Here is a 20,325-nt window from a genome sequence, read left to right on the forward strand (position 1 = left end):
TTTGTACCATTTTCGAGAAGACTTTTTGTATTTATAGAAAAGTAAGTGAACCTTTTTACACTTCTCGTAAGAGTTAAAATTTCCGAATTTTGTGTCGCTCAACAATCTTGACTAAACTTATTCTGCACTGTATTTAGAATCTTTTGGCATCATTTTTAAACTGTTTTCATGCAAGTCTTCCAAAATCCATCATCATTGGCACACATTTTTGATTGTCTGTGTATTCAAATATATATTGTCGCCAAAGCATTGATCAGATACGTTACCTTCATCTGATCCATTACTATGAAGTGAAACAAATTTGAAAATCTTATCTTTATTAATAATGTGCGCCCCTTACATACAACATTTATAATATTATTTTAAATTTTGATAAACAGAATGTGAAATCATGCATAAATCAACAATGTATGTGGATTTTGTTATGTAACAATCAGCAATCGACTTTTTTATTTTCCCTTACAGAACAGAAGAATTGCTGATAAGCATTTCACTAACATGAAATATTTTATCTTTACTTATATGGAATTGAAAAGGAAGAACAATTTAGGTGGTGAAACCAAATAATAACTAATACGTGATAAACAAATACATTATTCAGAATGTCACATAATTCTGCATTTTAGAAATACACAAGTGATGGAATTAATATCATATAATCACTGAAGGGATGTAATGAATGTTTAAGAAACAATTGTACACCTCAAACAAGTTGTCACTATCTGAGTCTGACCTTTGTGAGACCTCTGTAAAACATAGTGTAATCATAGGTACCGATTGGCCTATACCAACTGAGAGATCTTAGACATCATGTATGGCTGTAAGCACACAAATTGACTCCATTTATAATGTTCTTAAAAATTAGATACCTTAACTTTCGATTTTATATCGAAATCTGTAACAAAAAAAATGTATAAAATTGTTGAGGCAATTAATTCTTATATCAAGCAGTCATGTATGGTTTCATTTTTAATTATTAACATTTTTATGCTTCCATACCTCATATTTTTATTTCGATGTAAATGAGATGTGGAACCAAAATGTGTAGACCTGTTTGGCGCCATATAACCTATACTGTGTTGGTGCGCCGTAAAACCCAAATAGATAAATAAATAAATAACATTTTTATGCAGTAAGTATATCTGTTTTATATAGTGTCAGATACGTTATATTACTAAATACCTCGTGTACCAATGCGTGCATTCGTAGTGCATAAATATCACACCTTGAACTGTGATATTGATAATACTATATAACGATGTTTAAGCTGCTACTTGTGATTAAGATCTAGAATTTACGTTACTATATTAAATGCCAGGCTGTCAAACTTATTTGACCTGCTGTAGGCTTCAATTTTATTTCTTCCTTTAACCTGAGAGCTTAGTTAACATAAGCTTAGTTTGTAGAAATGAAAACGTAAGACATGCATACACGGTTTTGTCAAAGAGATCTGAATATGTCAAATAAAATGTTGTATTTCATTTATAAATGATACTCGAAACAATGTCCTATATAATAAGAGCTTGATAGTAACGTATCAATTTTTGGAATTCTCAGTAGCATTAAATAAATACTTTTTAAAATGTATTTTAAACTAGCATAGTGCGCCCATGTAGATTTTTACCTCATACAGGCTTTCTATTTTCAAAACTACACATATAAAATTTGATTTTTCACCAAAGTGAAGGATTATAAAAGTGATGTGTGTTGTAAGATTTTGACCAATAATACATTTATATGTATCAAATTCTAAATTTGCATGTACAACTAAGAGTTGTCGTTTTGGTGTACACTCCGCATTTCTGGCATTTATTGCGTCTATTCAGTGAATATCTGATGTTAATTCCATCACTTTTGCATCCCTAAAGCACAGAACACATTCCGAATTTAAAATATCGTTAAAGTATCAGTTCCTCACGTATCTCGTTTCAACATCTAAATTCTACTTCCTTTTATATTTCTTCATGTAGGTGAAATGTTTATCAGCAATTCTTATTTTCTGTAAGGATAAATAACAAAGTCGATTGCTGATTGTGAAATAATGCATCAATTATTCAATAATCTATGTGGATTTTGTTATTGATTTCTAGTAACCGATGATACTGTTTATCCAAATTTCATATTATAAATGTTGTATGTAATGGGTGCACATTATTAATAAAGATAAGGTTTTTCACATTTTTTTCACTTCATAGTAATTTAACAGAATCTGATGAAGGTAACGTATCTGATCAATGCTTTGGCGACAATATATATTTGAATGCACAGACAATTAAAAATGTGTGCCAATGATGATGGATTTTGGTAGACTTGTATGAAAACAGTTTGAAAATGATGCCAAAAGGTTCTAAATACAATGCAGAATAAATTTAGTCAAGACTGTTGAGCGGCACAAAATTGGACAATGTTAACACTTAGAGGAATAAGTGTAAAAAAAGGTTCATCAATACAAAGACTTCTCTGGTACAAAATGTTAATTAAAGGTCCAAACTGATGTAAAAACAGGAACTAGCTTACAGAAAAATAAAATTGACACTTTATCTAAAAAAAAATTATTTTATTTTTTTCTTTTAGTCAATAATTATGTGACAAGCCCGAAAGTACTGCTGGACTACCTGTTTAGTACTTATATGTATACCTTTATTGAATTCAACACAAAAACACTTAAAAAGACTCCCTATCATATAGAAGATTGGAATTAATTGCTATGTACACAATTTACTAAATTTATCGGGCACAATGTGACCATGACGTAATGTAACCATTCAGACATGAATCCCCGAAACGTTGTAGAAAACACACATAAACATTCAGAAGTCGCATGTGAAGGAAAATACATGATTGAGGTGCATTTTCAGTCGATTTCTACCAAAAACAAACCTGTAAAGATGTATAAAATGTGTTTTTTGAATTTGGGACTCAATGTGACCACACTTTTTCAAGAGAAATATCACCGCTTCGAAAATCTCTGCAGGGTAAATGGAAAAACGGCAACACTCACATAGCAAAATAATACATCGTTGGAACCGGAAAGTTATTGGCTGGAACATGATCGGTTAAATATGTTCAAATATGATGATAAATTGAAGAAAAATACAAAAAACCTTCTTGTACATGGGGGCAGCCATTACGGTGGACACAATGTGATCATAAACAAAAGTCACGTGATCACCCTCCCTGTAATACAAAGACACAATAACTTAAAAAGGTTAATATTTACAAGTTTATGAGTCTGGACTAAAGAATTAATTATGAACACATGTGGAGAGGTATGGTGACAATTATTTCGTGGTCTGTATATATAACATATGAAATGCAATGCTTGATAAATGTTTGTTTTATGCCTTTTTTATTATATTGCTAGTAACAGAATGTTTTCTCAGATCTGTACAGTAATGCGAAGAGGCACGATACTTGGGGCCTGGGCATACATTTTTCAATACCAAATGCGCGTTAATTCCGATACACTTACGACGTCTGATTTCAACTCAGTTAGTTTTGATATTTCCAATCCGGCAGTTTAGACGTCTCGTTCTCCTTGCAAGCCAAGAACTTTCCTGGAACCATACATGTCCAAATCCGGTCTGCTGTTTGCAAAGCTGTTTGCGTTTGATGTGATTGTATGATAGAATTTAATAAGCGATGTTGTCTTTATTTCTTTTTTCTTTTTACCATTGAAGCTAGCATCTGCATTCCTTCTTTAATGCCATCACCGGTAGTTGCACACGCAGGTTGAATATACCAGGACCGGTGACGGAGCGTGTTTAAGTTTAACTGATCAACAATTTTCGAAGGATCCAGCGAATCTGCATGGACAAAACAAAATGAATTCATATATAAGATAAGAAATTCATTAAATTCTCAATCACTTTAAGGCAACTTTAGTTTATAATATATATATGTATATATATATTTCAGAGAGAGAAAATATAGCTTCTCTAGTCCGAATCAATTAAAAAGACTAAAATGTCACTGCTGATTTGTGAGACATGATAACAGAGATTTAAGTATATTTGCAAATGTTGAATCAATGCGAATGTGCAATACGATTCGGGTATATACATAAAGCAGCTTCGAAACTAACCTTACTGGGTTAGTACTTGCTGTGGAATGTGCGCGCTCGTTTGTACTGCTAGGCGCTCTGGTATACTGTGGCGGTGATTCAGTTCATATGATTTCTCTCTACTTTAACAATCGTGTTCGAAATACACTAGAAAACACGCTCAAAAAGACAAGCGAAACCTATAATGGAACGGAAGACTTACTTTCAAGATCTTGTTTGTTGGCTATAATTAAGAGGGGCACTTCTTTCATCTCGTCGCTTTCTAGAACATTAAACAACTCTTCCTTGGCCACAGACATTCTCTCTTCATCTGCACTGTCTACGACATAGACCAGCCCTGAAATAAACACAACTTGCATTAATTATCAGACGAAATTATAAAGAAATTGCTCACAAGTATCTGAAAAAAAATCTAATAACTGACAACTGTTTATACATACATAATTAAAAGAATAAAAAAACGCACAAAAATGTCATACATCTTTAGGAAAATCAGTCTTTTACTCGGCTTAAAAATCATTACATGTCAAATTAAATGTTACTAACTGTAGTATCAATGCATTGAGGATTTGTAAGAAGATACTTTGGCAGACTCGGTTTGATCAAGTCTGTTCACTGGAGGGAATGGAAGGTGAAACACCCCTCGCGCCCCCAGGCACCGTCTTAAGCGGAACTATTAAACGTGTATTTAACAGACTCCATGATCCTAAAGGATAATTTAACTATAACAAAACTGAAACCAAGAAATAAATGCTATTTTTGTGCGTTTATATGGGTATAAACTTCATTTGGACTGCTTGCAAATCCATGAAATGCGCCAGCGATTCTTTGATGATTTGCAAGAAATTGTATTTTTTTTTAATTCTTATAAACGCACAAAAAAGCATTCAATCATTATATATACATTTTACAGTAGCTTTCTACAAAAAACAAACGGTTTGCTTTCCATGAGTATCAGAAAATCAAAAATATCAGGATATCGTTCTTTTCAACGTCTAAATAGAACGGTCAAATAGACCCGCCAACGTTCAATTGTAATTCGCCTTCCGACAAAAATATAGTTCCTGGTTTTCATCATGAAGTGTAAAATCATATAAACGTGTCTGTTCAGTTTTTATATATTATAAAATAAGTTTAAGCTATATTTTAAGGTTCGTTTCGAAATTTTGGCGTTGACTTTTGACTGATTTTTTTCAAACGACGCAATTTTATTTATTTATTTTTTGTGTGTGTGAATGATGTCAGTCTGCATGGTAATCTGGCGGAAAGGGTCGTCCATGATATTATTACACCATTGTTGTTTATAAGCAAGTGTAGCAGAAGAAACGACAGTGGATGTATGAATGAAGAGGAACGAATTGTTACCATCCAGCTTATTGTAATAATGCCTCCAAAGCGGTCTGATTTTATCCTGTCCGCCAATATCCCACAGAGTGAATGAGACGCCTTTCACAGGTGACACAGTTTCTACATTAAACCCTACAGTTGGAATTGTTGTTACTGTTTCGCCCAACTTCATTTTGTAGAGTATTGTAGTCTTTCCTAAAGATAGAAACTGAAATCTATATATAACAGTAAAAACAACATTTTTATATAAGAAAACTGTAGCATTCGATAAATAGTCCAACAAGTAATCAAGCACTAGTTCATATGTTCATATTTTTTTCAGAAAAGTTTCTTATGATATCAAGAAAGAACACGTAGTCAAATTCATAAGAGCATCTGACTTCTGACTGTAAATGTTTTCTTTCTAACAAATTTCTATTGAAGTTGAGTCTTATCAAAGTTTCAAATTTTCAAAACTGATTTGAGAATCATAACACTAATGATAATAATGGTAACTACCATTTTATTCTAAAAAAAAGTGCGATGTAAATAACAACGAAAAATAAAACAACAACAACAACATTGTCTCAGAGATATTATAAGATCATTGATCTACAGACAAAATCAGCAACAAAAACGATTACACATGTCGAAACAATAAGAAGTTATGCGCCCGCGGAGTAATTTACATGCGGCGTATAACGGCTTCTTACTGGTGAGATATGTTAAAACAGGATTCTGCTATAGATTGTTTCTGATATTTTTTTCATATAAACGAGTAGATGAAATTTCATAACATGAAGTGTTACAATACGGGAAGTAACAAACTTACAATGAAGTATTATACGCGCCGCAGTGATCTCCCTTGAGAGATCACTGCGTGGGAGTTTGGCGCCTAATAATCGATTTAAGTGCGCCAAACACCGTTCTGTTATATCATTTTGATTCTTAAACGTCTTTTTTATATATATATATAAAACAGTAGATCAATTACTTGCTTTAGTACTGTTTCTCGGCGTCTGTATGGCGCCAAATAATATGTCAATGTGACGTCAGTATTGCTGTGTTCTAATGGTAATGTGCATGGAACTTTGATTTAGAATAATGATTCATAAAGACAATAAATATAAGAGGTCTTACCAGCTGAATCCAATCCTATCATCAATATTCTAGCCCCTGAAGAGCTCCCCGAGCCAGAATGACACAATCCCATTTTTCGACTTTTTCCAGTTAGGATCCTTTTACGAAGTATAATTCACGCTGTAGTTGCACGTGCAAGCTAATATAAAACTGAAATTAAGACCGCACGACCGCTTGGTTTAAAAGGGTACGGTTATCAATCAGTAATCTTACAATTCAACATATGCCACTTGGTTTACAAAGTATATTTAAAATCGGATTTTACGGTGTCTATTTTTAGATGTCCTAGCAACAATGTAAACAACCTATAACAGAATAGCTTAATAATGGGTACTTTATACTATATATGTAAATACCATTAAGTAAACATGAACAGGCGAATAACTGGACACATTTGCGATTCTCCCACATTGAACGTACACACGCTTTATGAAAAAAAATGTATAGGAGGCAAATTAAAGCCACTTCGACTAAACATGCATATAATCAACTTTTGATATGCTATGTATAACTTACTGCTCGTCATCTTGTCATGTGCAATCAGTCATCATTTATAATTGGAATACAATTACTTCTTCTTCTTCTTTATAATTTTGTCATACACGGTTGTCTCTCTATATATTTTTAGATCTTTCAAAACTCGTGCTCCAATTTAAAATTTGTTGGTGTTGATTATTAATCGTTTTTATCATTACCATCTTATCTAGTACGTGTATTAATAATTCTTAAGGTTTTGTTTTTGTATACTTTTACAGAGACCTGCGTAGATAATGATCAGCCTGCACATCCGTGCAGTCGGACCATAATCTACACTGTTCGCTATTCAGTCAGTATTTTTTTGGTAAGCACCCCTTTTAACAGTTAATGCAATTGTTCAAATTGAAAGATGGACAAGTCCATTATAGAAATTTAGCGGGGTAAGGGTTACTACTGTCAATTATCATTGGAATATTGTGGGGTTTGTACGCAAATAACCAGTTTGCACTCTCCAGTCGTGTTTTGTTACTGGCCGCCTTAGGTGAAGTCCTGTCAATTATCATTTGAGCCACACCATGAGAAAACATATAATTGAGCAGCACCATGAGAAAACCATAGTGCATTTGCGACCAGCATGGATCCAGACCAGCCTGTACATCCGCGCAGTCTGGTCAGGATCCATGCTGTTCACTAACGGTTTCTCTTATTGCAATTATAGGCTTTGAAAGCGAACAGCATGGATCCTGACCAGACTGCGCGGATGCGCAGGCTGGTCTGGATTCATGCTGGTCGCAAACGCACTATGTCGATTTTCTCATGGTGCGGCTCAATTATATGTGTAAATATCTATGAATTTCTATTGTTTATAGAGGTTTGTTCACTCGGAATGTGGCTACCCCTTGTCGATCTTAGGGATATTTAAAAGACATTTTTCTTGTAAAAGAAACGGAAATTTAAAGGTAGGGTAAAAAGTTATTTTGGTAAGGTAAATTCTTAAGTTCGTTCTTTAAATTGATCAGCATGATAGTACATAGACCACGCCAATTTAATTTGTTTCTTAATACTGAATCGTTATTTTTCTTGGGACAAAACGATATTATTAATGAGTGCTCGAATATCTTTTAAAAAACGCTGCCTGTCGAATTAAGTTTAACATATTCAAATAAATTTGTTTAAAGACGTTTCACAAAGTTGTGTCTGTGCTATTTCTTCCTTAACTTTATGGCGCTTAATCAAACTCTAACTGCCTCCTTTTTCCTTCTTTCTTTCTCCCTTTCTGTCTATATCTTTCACGGTAATGTCAAACTGTGACTTGAAGAGTAAAGCATAATTTTGAAACAGAATTTTTATTTCATAGGAACAACAATGTAAAACTTTATCACAGATCATCAGAAATAACAATATATAAAATAAATAAGAAAATAGTTAATATTTACATATTTACAAGTCCGGACAAAAGAATGAATTATGAACACATTCAAAGAGCTATGATAATGATTTTGAGATAAGTATATATGTATAATGTATGAATACAATGCAAAACCATCTGATATGCCTATTTTCACTTTTGAGGTTGTTAAGTACAATCTAACACATGTTTGTTAGTCACTAAACGGTACATGTCCTATTGTAAAGACATATTTTAGCATACACAGCTCATGAAAATTGCATCTTCCTTAGTTCTTTTAGTCCTATACTCTCTTATTTCATTGTTTGATTTTCCATTCATATTTTACTTTTCATGTGAGCACCGACGGTATATTCCCGTAACAAGCCGAAAAACATCTTCCTTGAAACGTTTGCTGGCCTGTTGTTTCGGATCAATATTGCCTTAGCTTTCACTGTCAATAAGCTCTGTTCTCTTTCTTAAATTCTTTCACCATTGAAGCTAGCTGGTGCATTCCCTCGTAAATACCTTCCCCGGTAGTTGCGCACGCAGCTTGGACATACCACTTCCGCCCAGTGAGCTTATGCAGGTTTAGTTGATCAATAATTTTCGATGGATTCAAAGCATCTGCAATTGGCAAAAAGATTTATATTTACCATTTTAAAAAGAATTCACTAGACTTCCACAGGTTTAGTTTTATCCAAAGAGCTATAAAATTGTACTTTATACTTCTTTGTTTTATCATAACCATTTCAGATTTTTTTTTTTTGTGTTGACATCGATAACCTAAATGTAATAATTCGGCTATAAGGAAAAAGTTAAAATTTCTCGTAAAAGTAGGGGCGGAAAAAAATCGTATATTCTTAAAATGCTAAAAATATTTTAAACAAATTAACATAACTTAGAATTTATTTCAAGTCGCAATCCATAATATCCTTTGGATAATTCTACAACTACTTTACCATATGTAGTCTTTTTCAGTCTTACACTAGAAGGTCAAACGTTTAATATACTGGTATCAACAGCACTTACTAGGTAGATCTTGTTTGTTGGCTATAAGACATACGGGTACACCTTTCATCTCATCGCTTTCTAGAATACCGAATAATTCTTCCCGGGCCTCAGACATTCTCGACCGGTCAGCACTGTCTACGACATACACCAACCCTGAAATAAACACACCTTATACTAGACATCCTCTTACAGATTTTATCCTACAAAATTACAATGTTCCAATCTAAAATAATATGAATAATAGCATTTTATGCCCATTTCACTGTAGAACCAGAAGCAATGTATTAAAATGTTCTGAAACGTTCATGTAAATTGTTGCACACTGTTAGAAAATGCGAGGAGAAAGCAAATTTACCATCAGTGTTTTGAAAATAGTGCTTCCATAGTTGTCTGATTTTGTCCTGGCCGCCAACATCCCATACAGTGAATGTGAGGCCCTTCACAGGTGTTACAGTTTCTACATTGAATCCTATTGTAGGGATAGTTGATACCGTTTCGTTCAGTTTGAGTTTGTAGAGTACTGTTGTTTTACCTAAAAGATAAGAATAACATATAATAAGTAACGCAGGAAAAATACATAATAGGAGACTAAAAATTGAATTATAATAATGCAATAATTCATATTAGCATACCTTTTCAGTGAGTCCTTCCAGCAGCAATGAAAAATTAAGAGCTTTGCTTTAATTCCTTGATAAATTATAAAATTATAAAGTTTTAACACAGCAATAATATTATGATGATGGTGATGATGATTATGATGATGAATGAAATAACAATAATTAAAGAAGAACATTTACCTGCTGCATCCAATCCAAGCATCAAGATTCTTGCCTGCGAAGTGCCCCAGTCCTCAAACAATTTACTTAGTCTTGATAGAAACAACCCCATTTTTCGATGTCAGTTAAATATGTGATCGTTAAAAAACAAAAATCTGCGTAGCATATGCTTGTGTGTGTGCTGTTCTATTTATTTGTCTACTCTATGAGCGATATAAAGACGCAATGCTTAATCGAACTACTGCAGGGTTTATATATGATATAGGTGTGTAGTATTTCTCTGGAGACATGTAATCTTTGTAGTCATTTTAAAAACTGTCATTTGTTTCACGTATGACATGCCAGCGTGGAGAAAATATCGTCATTAATACAATCTGATTGGTCGGTATATATAAAACTGGATTTTTGAGCGTCTATTTTTAGATCTTAGTTAACAACGGTGTTATATAGCTAAAAATAGTTCGTCACGGACCTCTGAGCCGAGTTTATTTTTGTTATGCCTCCGCTACTATTTTCTAATTAACTTACATTTCCCTGAGAATATTGTAATCAAAAGAAAAATGAGGGTCATGCTTGATGCTAGAAAAATGTTAGACTGAAAATATTTTTCTTACATCAAGCAAACTGCAAAATGAGCTAAAAATGAGAAGCCAAATTGCAGTGGTGGTATATGACCTAAGATTCCATGACACATTCGGTCATGCTATCAATTCATTCTGAAAATGCTTCCTAGATGTCAAGTATATCTATCTGTCCTATGATTCCGACTTTTGATAAAGACAAAATACGTCAAAAGAGTGCATAATTGAGCCGTGCCATGGGAAAACCAACATAGTGGCTTTGCGGCCAGCATGGATCCAGACCAGCCTGCGCATCCGCGCAGTCTGGTCAGGATCCATGCTGTTCGCTAACGGTTTCTCTAATTGCAGTAGACTTTAAAAGCGAACAGCATGGATCCTGACCATACTGCGCGGATGCGCTGGCTGGTCTGGATCCATGCTGGTCGCAAACCCACTATGTTGGTTTTCTCATGGCACGGCTCAAATATTTTGGACAGGTATCATTGCTATAGGAACGCATTTTTTTTTATTTTTCACGATAGCGGAATTATCATCATAAAGCTCGTCGTAATCAGAACTCATAATCATCATCTTCGTTCACCCACCGTCATCATCCGTCGTCAGCTTTTGACTTTAACTACTTATCGTTTCTTCTATGACATGGACTCCTTGATGAATCTTCAAAATATTGGTCAGAAGCAAGCTTTCACGGAGTTTTCAAAGTTTTTTTCCCGATAGTCCGACTTGACTGTAATTTTGATTCGCCTTTATAAAAGTTTGTCAAGGCAAGATGCAAACTCAGAGTTTTTGGCGATACCATTTCTAATATAGGCTATTCTCATTTACTTAGTATAATTATGAATAAAACGAAATCACACAAAAGCTTTTTATTACACCAATTTGCAGTTAGTGTGTAGGCCTACTCGTCCAACAGATTTTAATAATGCATTACCCAAACGCAATTTGAAAGATAGGATCGTTTTCTTTACATGGGTGTGAATAACATGATTTGTGAAATTATGGTCCAATGTAGCAACTTTATCTAACTGATGATTTGTGACATGATGGTTCAACATATTAGCTTTAATGTATATATCTGATGGTTTGTGAAACTATGGTCGAATGTAACAACCTTATATGTCTTATTATTTGTGAAATTAACGTTATGTTCAATAATAGCAACTTCCTATGTCTGATAATTCTGAAACAATGGTCCAAAATAGTAACTCTACATATCTGATTTGTGAAATTATAGGCTAGTCCAACATAGCAATTCTACATATCTTATGATTTGTGAAACTATGGTCCAACATATTAACTTCAAAGAGCTGATGATTTGTGAAACTTTGGCCCAATATAGCAACTTCTTATTTGTGATTATTTGTGAAATTATGTTCCATCGTAGCAACTTCATATTTCTGATGATTTGTGAAACTATAGTCCAATGTAACAACTTCATATGTCTGATTATTTGTGAAATTATGTTCCATTACAACAACTTCATATATACCGGATGATGTTGACGCTATGGTCCAAGATAGCAACTCTATATGTTTTGATGATTTGTGAAACTGTGGTCCAACATAGCAACTTCATATGTCTGATGATTTGTGAAACTGTGGTCCAAGATAGCAACTTCATATGTCTGTTGATTTGTGAAACTGTGGTCCTACATAGCAACTTCATATGTCTGTTGATTTGTGAAAATATGGTCTAATATAGCAACTCTATATATCTGATGATTTGTGAAACTGTTGTCCATTAAAGCAACTTCAAATATCTGATGATTTGTAAAACTATGGTCTATGATAGCAACTCTTTATATCTGATAATTTGTGAAACTATGGTCCAACATAGCAATAAATAAATTGACTTCATCTGTCTCAGTTTAAATTACTTCAAATTTTCCAAAAGAAATAAAATAGATAAAAGGTAAGGGTAGGTTTCCCGGAAGCACAGATCACCCCAAACACAGCCATAGAGCCATGCATCGCAAAGTAGGCCTGGGCCCGCAACAAAAAGAAATTGTAACGGAAAAATATAGCAGAACTTCTGAGAAAGCATCATTTTTACTATTACTGTCAACTGAATCGCTTTAGTAGAAAAATGCATCAACAAACTATGGTATTTTAATACACCCAATAAATTATGTACTTGTGAGCGATATATTAACACGAAAATCACTTGGGTAGTTGGAAGCCTTGAAACACGTTATACCGTGAATAAATCATTTAAGGCTATACCGCAATAAAATATAAACACACCGCCGATTGCATCTAACTTTATCAGATCAGTAGCGATTTTAAACAAATGAATCATTGTTTTTTGCTTTTGATCAAATATTGATTAATATGTGTGTTTACAAATTGAGATTATCTAGATTTTAGAACTGTTTTTTTAACATTTATCGTTTTAATTTTGTTAAATTTTGTATACGATTCTGTGATTAACAAGTTTCTGCATAGGTTAAATAAAAAGGAAAAATATAAGAGTGGTTAAAAATGGTAAGTTCTTTCATATTTTTGTATTGTGAAGTTTAAGTTATATAATTCAAGTTATTTCAAATAACTACGATACACTTTACAGTAATGATACATATACCGTCAGTGTACTATGACTATGAACATATTTATATACAGAACTATAGCACAACAATGACCTATCGAGATAGATTCTATACTTTTTTCAATTACGAACCTGTTGTCAGTGTCACTGCTCTTTAAATACATTATAATATTGAAATCTTTATGTTCAAATTAACCAAAATTTTTTTGGTAAAAGCCCAAACTCATCGTTACGACAGTACACGGCCACGTTGATACTACATAACACTACAAACCTGTACGGCGAGACCGCACGATATGACTTAACACCCTAACCGTACGATTCAGTATTTCGTACCGTCAGGCATTTTTTCCCATTACGCCGCCTTATCGTATCGTCCTGATGTCGTAAAGTACTGTCGTATCATACCGTCGTGTTGCTGACTTGGTGGATAGCGCGACGGCACCATGACGGCACGACGGTACTGTATCACTAGTATACGAATGCCATACTTATACGGTACAAAGGGCAACAATCGTCCAGTCATACCGTTAGGCAAACTCCAAAGCAGTGGTCTCCCCTGATCAATATTTTTGTTTTGCTCAGAGATGGCTAATGTGGATTATAACAAGAAAAAATCGAAATTTAAGAAATAATATTTGAATTTCTTTTCAACGGTCAAGTGATTTTCATGGCCACGTGCTCTGTGACGGCAGTGATTATTGTCTCTAGCATTCCAACATGCAGTAATAAAGTCGTATTTTACCATCATGGTTCATCGTTATCTAGTATCGTACATTCGTACCGTTGACCAAATTCATGGGTTTGCAAAAAGGTGACGACAGTTTCTTATAAACCAAAACAAGTTACTTAACCAAATATTCTTTATGTTTATAGGGTGAACAACTAACAGACGAAGAGATGTTAGGTACGTGTACATGTACTTATTTGAATAATACTTAAAACATAAAAAGTTTTTCCTTCATATACTTGATGCGTAAGTTTAAAACCCTCTTGACTTATTTATACAACATAACTTTAGGTAATCGCATTACACTCAAAAATAGTTACAGCATGTGCCATTGTTTGTCGTAATATAAATCTGAAGTAAGATTTAAGGGAAATTTTCATTGTTCTTGTCTAGAATGTAAGCGGAGTTTCGCCCTGTATGACCGAGACGGGGACGGTACAATCAGCACGAGGGAACTGGGCACTGTAATGAGAAGTATGGGCTACAGACCTACTGATAACGAGCTCACTGACATCTTTAATGAAGTTGATCCTGACGGTAAGGAAAATAGACGTAGTAGAAGAAGCGGTGCTAGGTTCGAAAATATTAGTGGTAGTGATCAAGTTGTTGTAGTCAAAGGTAAAATGCTGACTTTAGTTTTAGTGATAGTAGTACTAGTAGTAGTGATATATGGTACTAGTAGTTGTCGTTGCAGCAGAAGTAAGGCTTTGATAGTGTGGTACATGAAGTGGTGGTAATGGTGGAGTTGATAAATAGTTAAGTCGGGACAGTAGCGGTAGAAGTGGTGGTGGGTCAGAAGCGGTAGTTGGTCAGTAGTTTTGTCGAGGCAGTATCGATAAAAGTGGTGATGGACCAGAAGTGGTAGTTGGTCAGTAATTTTGACGAGACAGCAGAGTTGGAAGTCGTTGTTGGGCAACAGCAATAGTGAGACAGTAGTTTTGACGATGTAGTAGAGGTGGAAGTGGTTACGACGCAGTTGTGTTGATAGAGACTGTTGTTGTTGTAGTGGCAGTGGTTTTGATGGTTGGTAAGTAGTGTTGGTGGTTGCAGCAGAGGTAACTGGGCAGTAGTGGTGAATGTGGTAGTTGTTGGGTGGTAACAGTAGATAGATCGGTGAGATAGTAGTGGTTCGTCCCGTAACGCACTAGTAGTATGATAGTTTTAATGACAGTAGCAGAAGTGATAGAGGCAGAGGTTATAGACGAGGCTGTCGTAGTGATAACAACACTGTTATAGTGAATGTGTATTGATAGCAGCAATGGTAGTTTTAAAGGAAGTGGTGATCAGCAACAATACTTATAGCAACTATAATACTTTAGTTAAAGCAGTATGAAGAGCTAATTGTAGTACAGAGGTGAAAAACTCTGTTGGAAGAAGTGATATAAGCAATGTGACAGTGCAAGTACGAGGGGCGTAAGTGGTGTAAGGGCCCGCCTGTAGTGGAAAAAGTTGTTGTAGAAGTAGTGACAGCGGACCAGTCGTTGTAGTAAAAAAATAACAACAGTGGTAGTGGAAGCTGTGGTGATTATTTCGTTGCAGTGATACTTTTAACGTTAGTGTATAGCCAGTGGACATGGTTGTGATTATGGTGTTCAGTTGAACCTGTCTTAGCGGCCACCTGTATAAAGCAGTCACTTGTTTCGAACAGTGAAAGTGGTTAAGAGTGTGGTTATGTGGTAATGCTTTTCATAGTGAAAGTGGTGGTATGTGTGGTAACGGTTTTCATAGTGAAAGTGGTGGTATGTGTGGTTATGGTTTTCATAGTGAAAGTGGTGGTATTTGTGGTTATGGTTTTCATAGTGAAAGTGAGGGTATGTGTGGTAATGGTTTTCATAGTGAAAGTGATGGTATGTGTGGTAATGGTTTTCATAGTGAAAGTGGTGGTATGTGTGGTTATGGTTTTCATAGTGAAAGTGATGGTATATGTGGTAATGGTTTTCATAGTGAAAGTGGTGGTATGTGTGGTTATGGTTTTCATAGTGAAAGTGGTGGTATTTGTGGTTATGGTTTTCATAGTGAAAGTGAGGGTATGTGTGGTTATGGTTTTCATAGTGAAAGTGGTGGTATGTGTGGTTATGGTTTTCATAGTGAAAGTGATGGTATATGCGGTAATGGTTTTCATAGTGAAAGTGGTGGTATGTGTGGTAATGGTTTTCAGAGTGAAGTGGTGGTATGAGTGATAACGGTGTGGTAATGGTTTTCATAGTGAAAGTGATGGTATGTGTGGTAATGGTTTTCATAGTGAAAGTGATGGTATGTTCAGTAATGGTTTTCATAGTGAAAGTGTGGTATGAGTGATAACGGTGCGGTAATGGTTTTCATTGTGAAAGTGTGGTAATGGTTTTCATAATGAAAGTGATGGTATATGTGGTAATGGTTTTCATAGTGAAAGTAATGGTATACGTGGTAATGGTTTTCATAGTGAAAGTGATGGTATGTGTGGTAATGGTTTTCATAGTGAAAGTAATGGTATACGTGGTAATGGTTTTCATAGTGAAAGTGCTGGTATATGTGGTAATGGTTTTCATAGTGAAAGTAATGGTATACGTGGTAATGGTTTTCATAGTGAAAGTAATGGTATATGTGGTAATGGTTTTCATAGTGAAATAATGGTATATGTGGTAATGGTTTTCTTAGTGAAAGTAATGGTATATGTGGTAATGGTTTTCATAGTGAAAGTGATGGTATGTTAGGTAATGGTTTAAATAGTGAAAGTGGTGGTATGAGTGATAACGGTGCGGTAATGGTTTTCATAGTGAAAGTGTAGTAAAGGTTTTTATAGTGAAAGTGATGGTATGTGTGGTAATGGTTTTCATAGTGAAAGTAATGGTATATGTGGTAATGGTTTTCATAGTGAAAGTAATTGTATATGTCGTAATGGTTTTCATAGTGAAAGTGGTGGTATGTGTGGTAATGGTTTTCATAGTGAAAGTAATGGTATATGTGGTTATGGTTTTCATAGTGAAAGTAATGGTATATGTTGTAATGGTTTTCATAGTGAAAGTGGTCGTTTATGTGACAGTGACAACGTAAAGCAGGGGTAGCAGAACAGCTTTATTGAATTTTGAATGTCTTATCAAAAACAATGTGTAAACTTATAAAAATATATAATATGCTTGTGTTGGGAGTCAGTCAAATTTTCACGTTGGATAACTATCTTTAAAAATAGCATAGTAGATGATGGTTCAAATGCATAGGAGCTGCATGGGACAAGGTGGGGGTGCCTCCTCAACTTTAAATATGGTGTCAGTGGCAGCGCAGCATATGCTTTGCCTGAAACTTTTTGGGCAAAAAAAAAGAAAAGATTTTACACAGAAATAACAGAAAATGAAGGAGAAAGCCCATTTGAGAGTGCATTTTGATGTATTGGTAAGGATTTTGTATGATGTCTATTGTCAAGAACGTTTTAGGTAGTCCAAAGTTTTGTGAGAATATGGGTAGGATTTGTCCCAAATTTGAAATCGCTCCTACGCCAGTGTGATATCAGTTTTGATTCTTAGCCAATCCTATTTAAGTATGTTCCAAAGTCAATATAACGTACATCTGTGTATCCTTATCTTGTAGGTTTTGGTGAAATCACTTTTCCAGACTTTCTGTCCATAATGGCGAAGAAATTAAAAGAATATGAAGGCGAGGAATCCTTACGATTGGCATTCCGAGTGTTTGACAAAGACGATAACGGAACGGTACATTAATGTTATATTTATGCTTTATATTACGATATGCATGTAAATAACCCATTTCGAAATTTCATTTCTATATCATATTGTTCAATATATGCACAGAGAAACAATGGCAGCACAAACTTGGTTTAGCAACAGTCTTATACAATATGACAACAAAACGTATCTTGCGACTAAATGAATGAAAGTTATCTTGACATACCCATACATTCAATCAGGTTTTATCTGTGTACACTTTCGAAAATTTTACGTTTTGCATGTTCACCCTTGATATTTTTCGTAACTAAACTGTGTACTTTCAAATTAGGTGACGGTATCAGACTTCCGGTATATGATGGAAAATCTAAGAGTCAGTGTAACAGAGCATGAAGTAGAAGATATGATTAAAGACGCCGACAAAAATCACAACGGTTACATTCCATATAATGGTATAACTTGAATCATTTTATTCATTTAAAAAAGCTAGCTTTTTAAGTAGTAACGGAAGCCGAGTTTAAGGCAGCTGTAAGACGAACGGTTTGGGACACCTTGTCCCTGCACAACTACGTGCCCGTTTTGGATTTCATTTAGCCACCTTCATCACTTTTAACAAACCGTAGAAGTGTTTAATAAGTCTTCGGACTGTGGCAATTACCGGAGCAGAATTTCACATCCGTTTCACGCATTTTATGGTGTTTTATTTTCCCCATGTGTTAATGTTACATGAATTAGAATATGATTCGCTTCTATTTCGTTTTCTTTATCTTTCAGATTTTATAACATGGATAACCGGCAAGTAGCTCTTCAATAACTTCTATCAAAGTAAGCAGACGACAGTATACACTGCCATCCCGTCGTGAACCACATATGAATCACAACCATAAATAGTGTAAACATTGACAAACTTATTATGCATTGTTATCTACGCCCAATAATCACCATAGATATAAAAAAAAATATATATTTCATTGTTATTTTGGTAATTAAATACCAATTGACTAAATTTAGACTTACTTCTAAGAAAAATTTGAAAAATCAGATGTACACAAAGAAACTTAACTGGCGTATAAATTAAATATTTACAGGATACAAACAACTGCTGTTTATAACAGGAACGTACTTTTATTTTTCAACACAGATGTACTTATATTATTGACGTCAGACTTTACAAGAGTACGCAATGTGTAAATATACGAGCATCTCTGTCTAAAATGGGATCGCATAATTTATGCCGTTACAATGTGAAATTGCATGTGCTTACTTTCAGTAACAAACAAGTGAATGAAGTATTGCCATGCAATACAAAGTCCCCTACTGGAAGGCACCTAATTTTCTCTACTGCTCTACTGCAGTTTAACATAATGAACTGATATCTGTCAATGATGTATAAATAATATTGTACTACATATACAATATGTTAAAACAACACACTTGGATTAAAATGTGCATATATAAAAACCCACAGTTGTTTTAATATTGAATTTTTTTGGCTGATTATAAAAATGTTATCATGTAAGTTATTTATAGTAACAACAAAGGGAAATAAATCTTTAAAAAAAAATCTATATAAGTCCACAAGAAACTCTTTACCAGGTAGAGATAGGTCAAAAAACTCCTAAAAATTGGATGTAACATGCATGCTGTACCACAGAAAAGTGGTCTCATTTTTCTCTACCGCCAGTAATAAAAAAGTTACAATAAAATCTATTTATAGTAATAACAAAGGGACGTAATTCTAAAAACAAGGGTGCCTCATGGTGGTGAACATTTGGTCCAAGTTACATCAAAATCCCTCCATGCATGAAGAAGAAATGTTCCGTACAAAGTCATTCTTGAATTTGACCTTTGACCTCTAAATATGACCTTGACCTTAGACCTAGGGACCTGGTTCTTGCGCATGACATGTTGTCTCATCCAGGGGAATATTTTTGCCAACTGATATCTAAATCCTGCTTTGCATGACAAAGTTACAGACCGGGCAGGAAAAAAATCCTCTTGACCTTTGATCTCAAAGTGTGACCTTGACCTTTAAGCTAGGGTACTGGGTGTTGCGCATGACACGTCGTCTCATCATGGGAAACATTTATGCCAAGTAATATTGTAATCCCTTGATGGATGACAGAGTTCTGGATCGGACAGGGAAAAACCCTTATTGACATTTGACCTCCAATTGTGACCTTGACATTTGAGCTAAGGGTTTGGGCTTTGCGCATGACATGTTGTCTCATCATGGGAAACATTTATGCCAAGTAATATTAAAATCCCTTCATGCATGGCAGAGTTACGGACGGGACAGGAAAAAAACTCTGTTGACCTTTGACCCCCAATTGTGACCTTGACCTTTGAGCTAGGGATTTGCGCATGACACGTCGTCTCATCATGGGGAACACTTGTGCTAAGTGATATTAAAATCCCTTAATGAATGTCAGAGTTATGGACCGGACACGAAACAGACCCTGTTCATGCTATGTTAACATTTGACAGCTAAGTGTGACCTTGACCTTTGAGCTAGGGGTCTGAAAGTTGTGCATGACACATCGTCTTATTATGAGGTACATTTGTGCCAAGTAATATTAAAATCCCTTCATAGATGGGAGAGTTATGGACCGGACAGGAAAAAAGCCT

At 34.7% G+C, this 20,325-nt stretch overlaps 3 protein-coding genes across 5 annotated transcripts; 1 reads left to right on the forward strand and 2 right to left on the reverse strand.

The window, feature by feature from the left end:
- Positions 1-2,671: 2,671 nt before the first annotated feature.
- LOC123540447 (ADP-ribosylation factor 3-like) lies at positions 2,672-8,483 on the reverse strand. 2 transcript variants are annotated; one of them, XM_045325495.2, is made up of 5 exons: positions 8,443-8,483; positions 6,530-6,679; positions 5,429-5,605; positions 4,266-4,400; positions 2,672-3,806 (listed from the first exon to the last, which is right to left on the reverse strand). In XM_045325495.2, exons 2-5 carry the CDS (start codon positions 6,600-6,602, stop codon positions 3,652-3,654), a joined length of 540 nt encoding a protein of 179 aa, XP_045181430.2. In that variant the 5' UTR covers positions 6,603-6,679; positions 8,443-8,483; the 3' UTR covers positions 2,672-3,651. The 2 variants fall into 2 exon arrangements, with proteins under 2 accessions (XP_045181430.2, XP_053401917.1); XM_053545942.1 differs by lacking the exon at positions 8,443-8,483 and having other exon boundaries at positions 2,673-3,806; positions 6,530-6,867.
- LOC123540466 (uncharacterized) lies at positions 8,022-10,391 on the reverse strand. The gene is made up of 4 exons (XM_045325546.2): positions 10,205-10,391; positions 9,763-9,939; positions 9,426-9,560; positions 8,022-9,020 (listed from the first exon to the last, which is right to left on the reverse strand). Exons 1-4 carry the CDS (start codon positions 10,293-10,295, stop codon positions 8,851-8,853), a joined length of 573 nt encoding a protein of 190 aa, XP_045181481.2. The 5' UTR covers positions 10,296-10,391; the 3' UTR covers positions 8,022-8,850.
- A 2,623-nt stretch (positions 10,392-13,014) lies between these two features.
- LOC123540531 (calmodulin-like) lies at positions 13,015-19,164 on the forward strand. 2 transcript variants are annotated; one of them, XM_045325635.2, is made up of 6 exons: positions 13,015-13,247; positions 14,185-14,215; positions 14,432-14,575; positions 17,603-17,724; positions 18,029-18,149; positions 18,472-19,164. In XM_045325635.2, exons 1-6 carry the CDS (start codon positions 13,245-13,247, stop codon positions 18,498-18,500), a joined length of 450 nt encoding a protein of 149 aa, XP_045181570.1. In that variant the 5' UTR covers positions 13,015-13,244; the 3' UTR covers positions 18,501-19,164. The 2 variants fall into 2 exon arrangements, 1 of the variants encoding a protein (XP_045181570.1); XR_008371366.1 differs by lacking the exons at positions 13,015-13,247; positions 14,185-14,215; positions 14,432-14,575; positions 18,029-18,149; positions 18,472-19,164 and adding an exon at positions 15,566-17,252 and having other exon boundaries at positions 17,603-17,726.
- Positions 19,165-20,325: the final 1,161 nt, after the last annotated feature.

Source organism: Mercenaria mercenaria, chromosome 1 (assembly GCF_021730395.1).
Source record: "Mercenaria mercenaria strain notata chromosome 1, MADL_Memer_1, whole genome shotgun sequence".
Classification (NCBI taxonomy): Eukaryota; Metazoa; Mollusca; class Bivalvia; order Venerida; family Veneridae; genus Mercenaria; species Mercenaria mercenaria.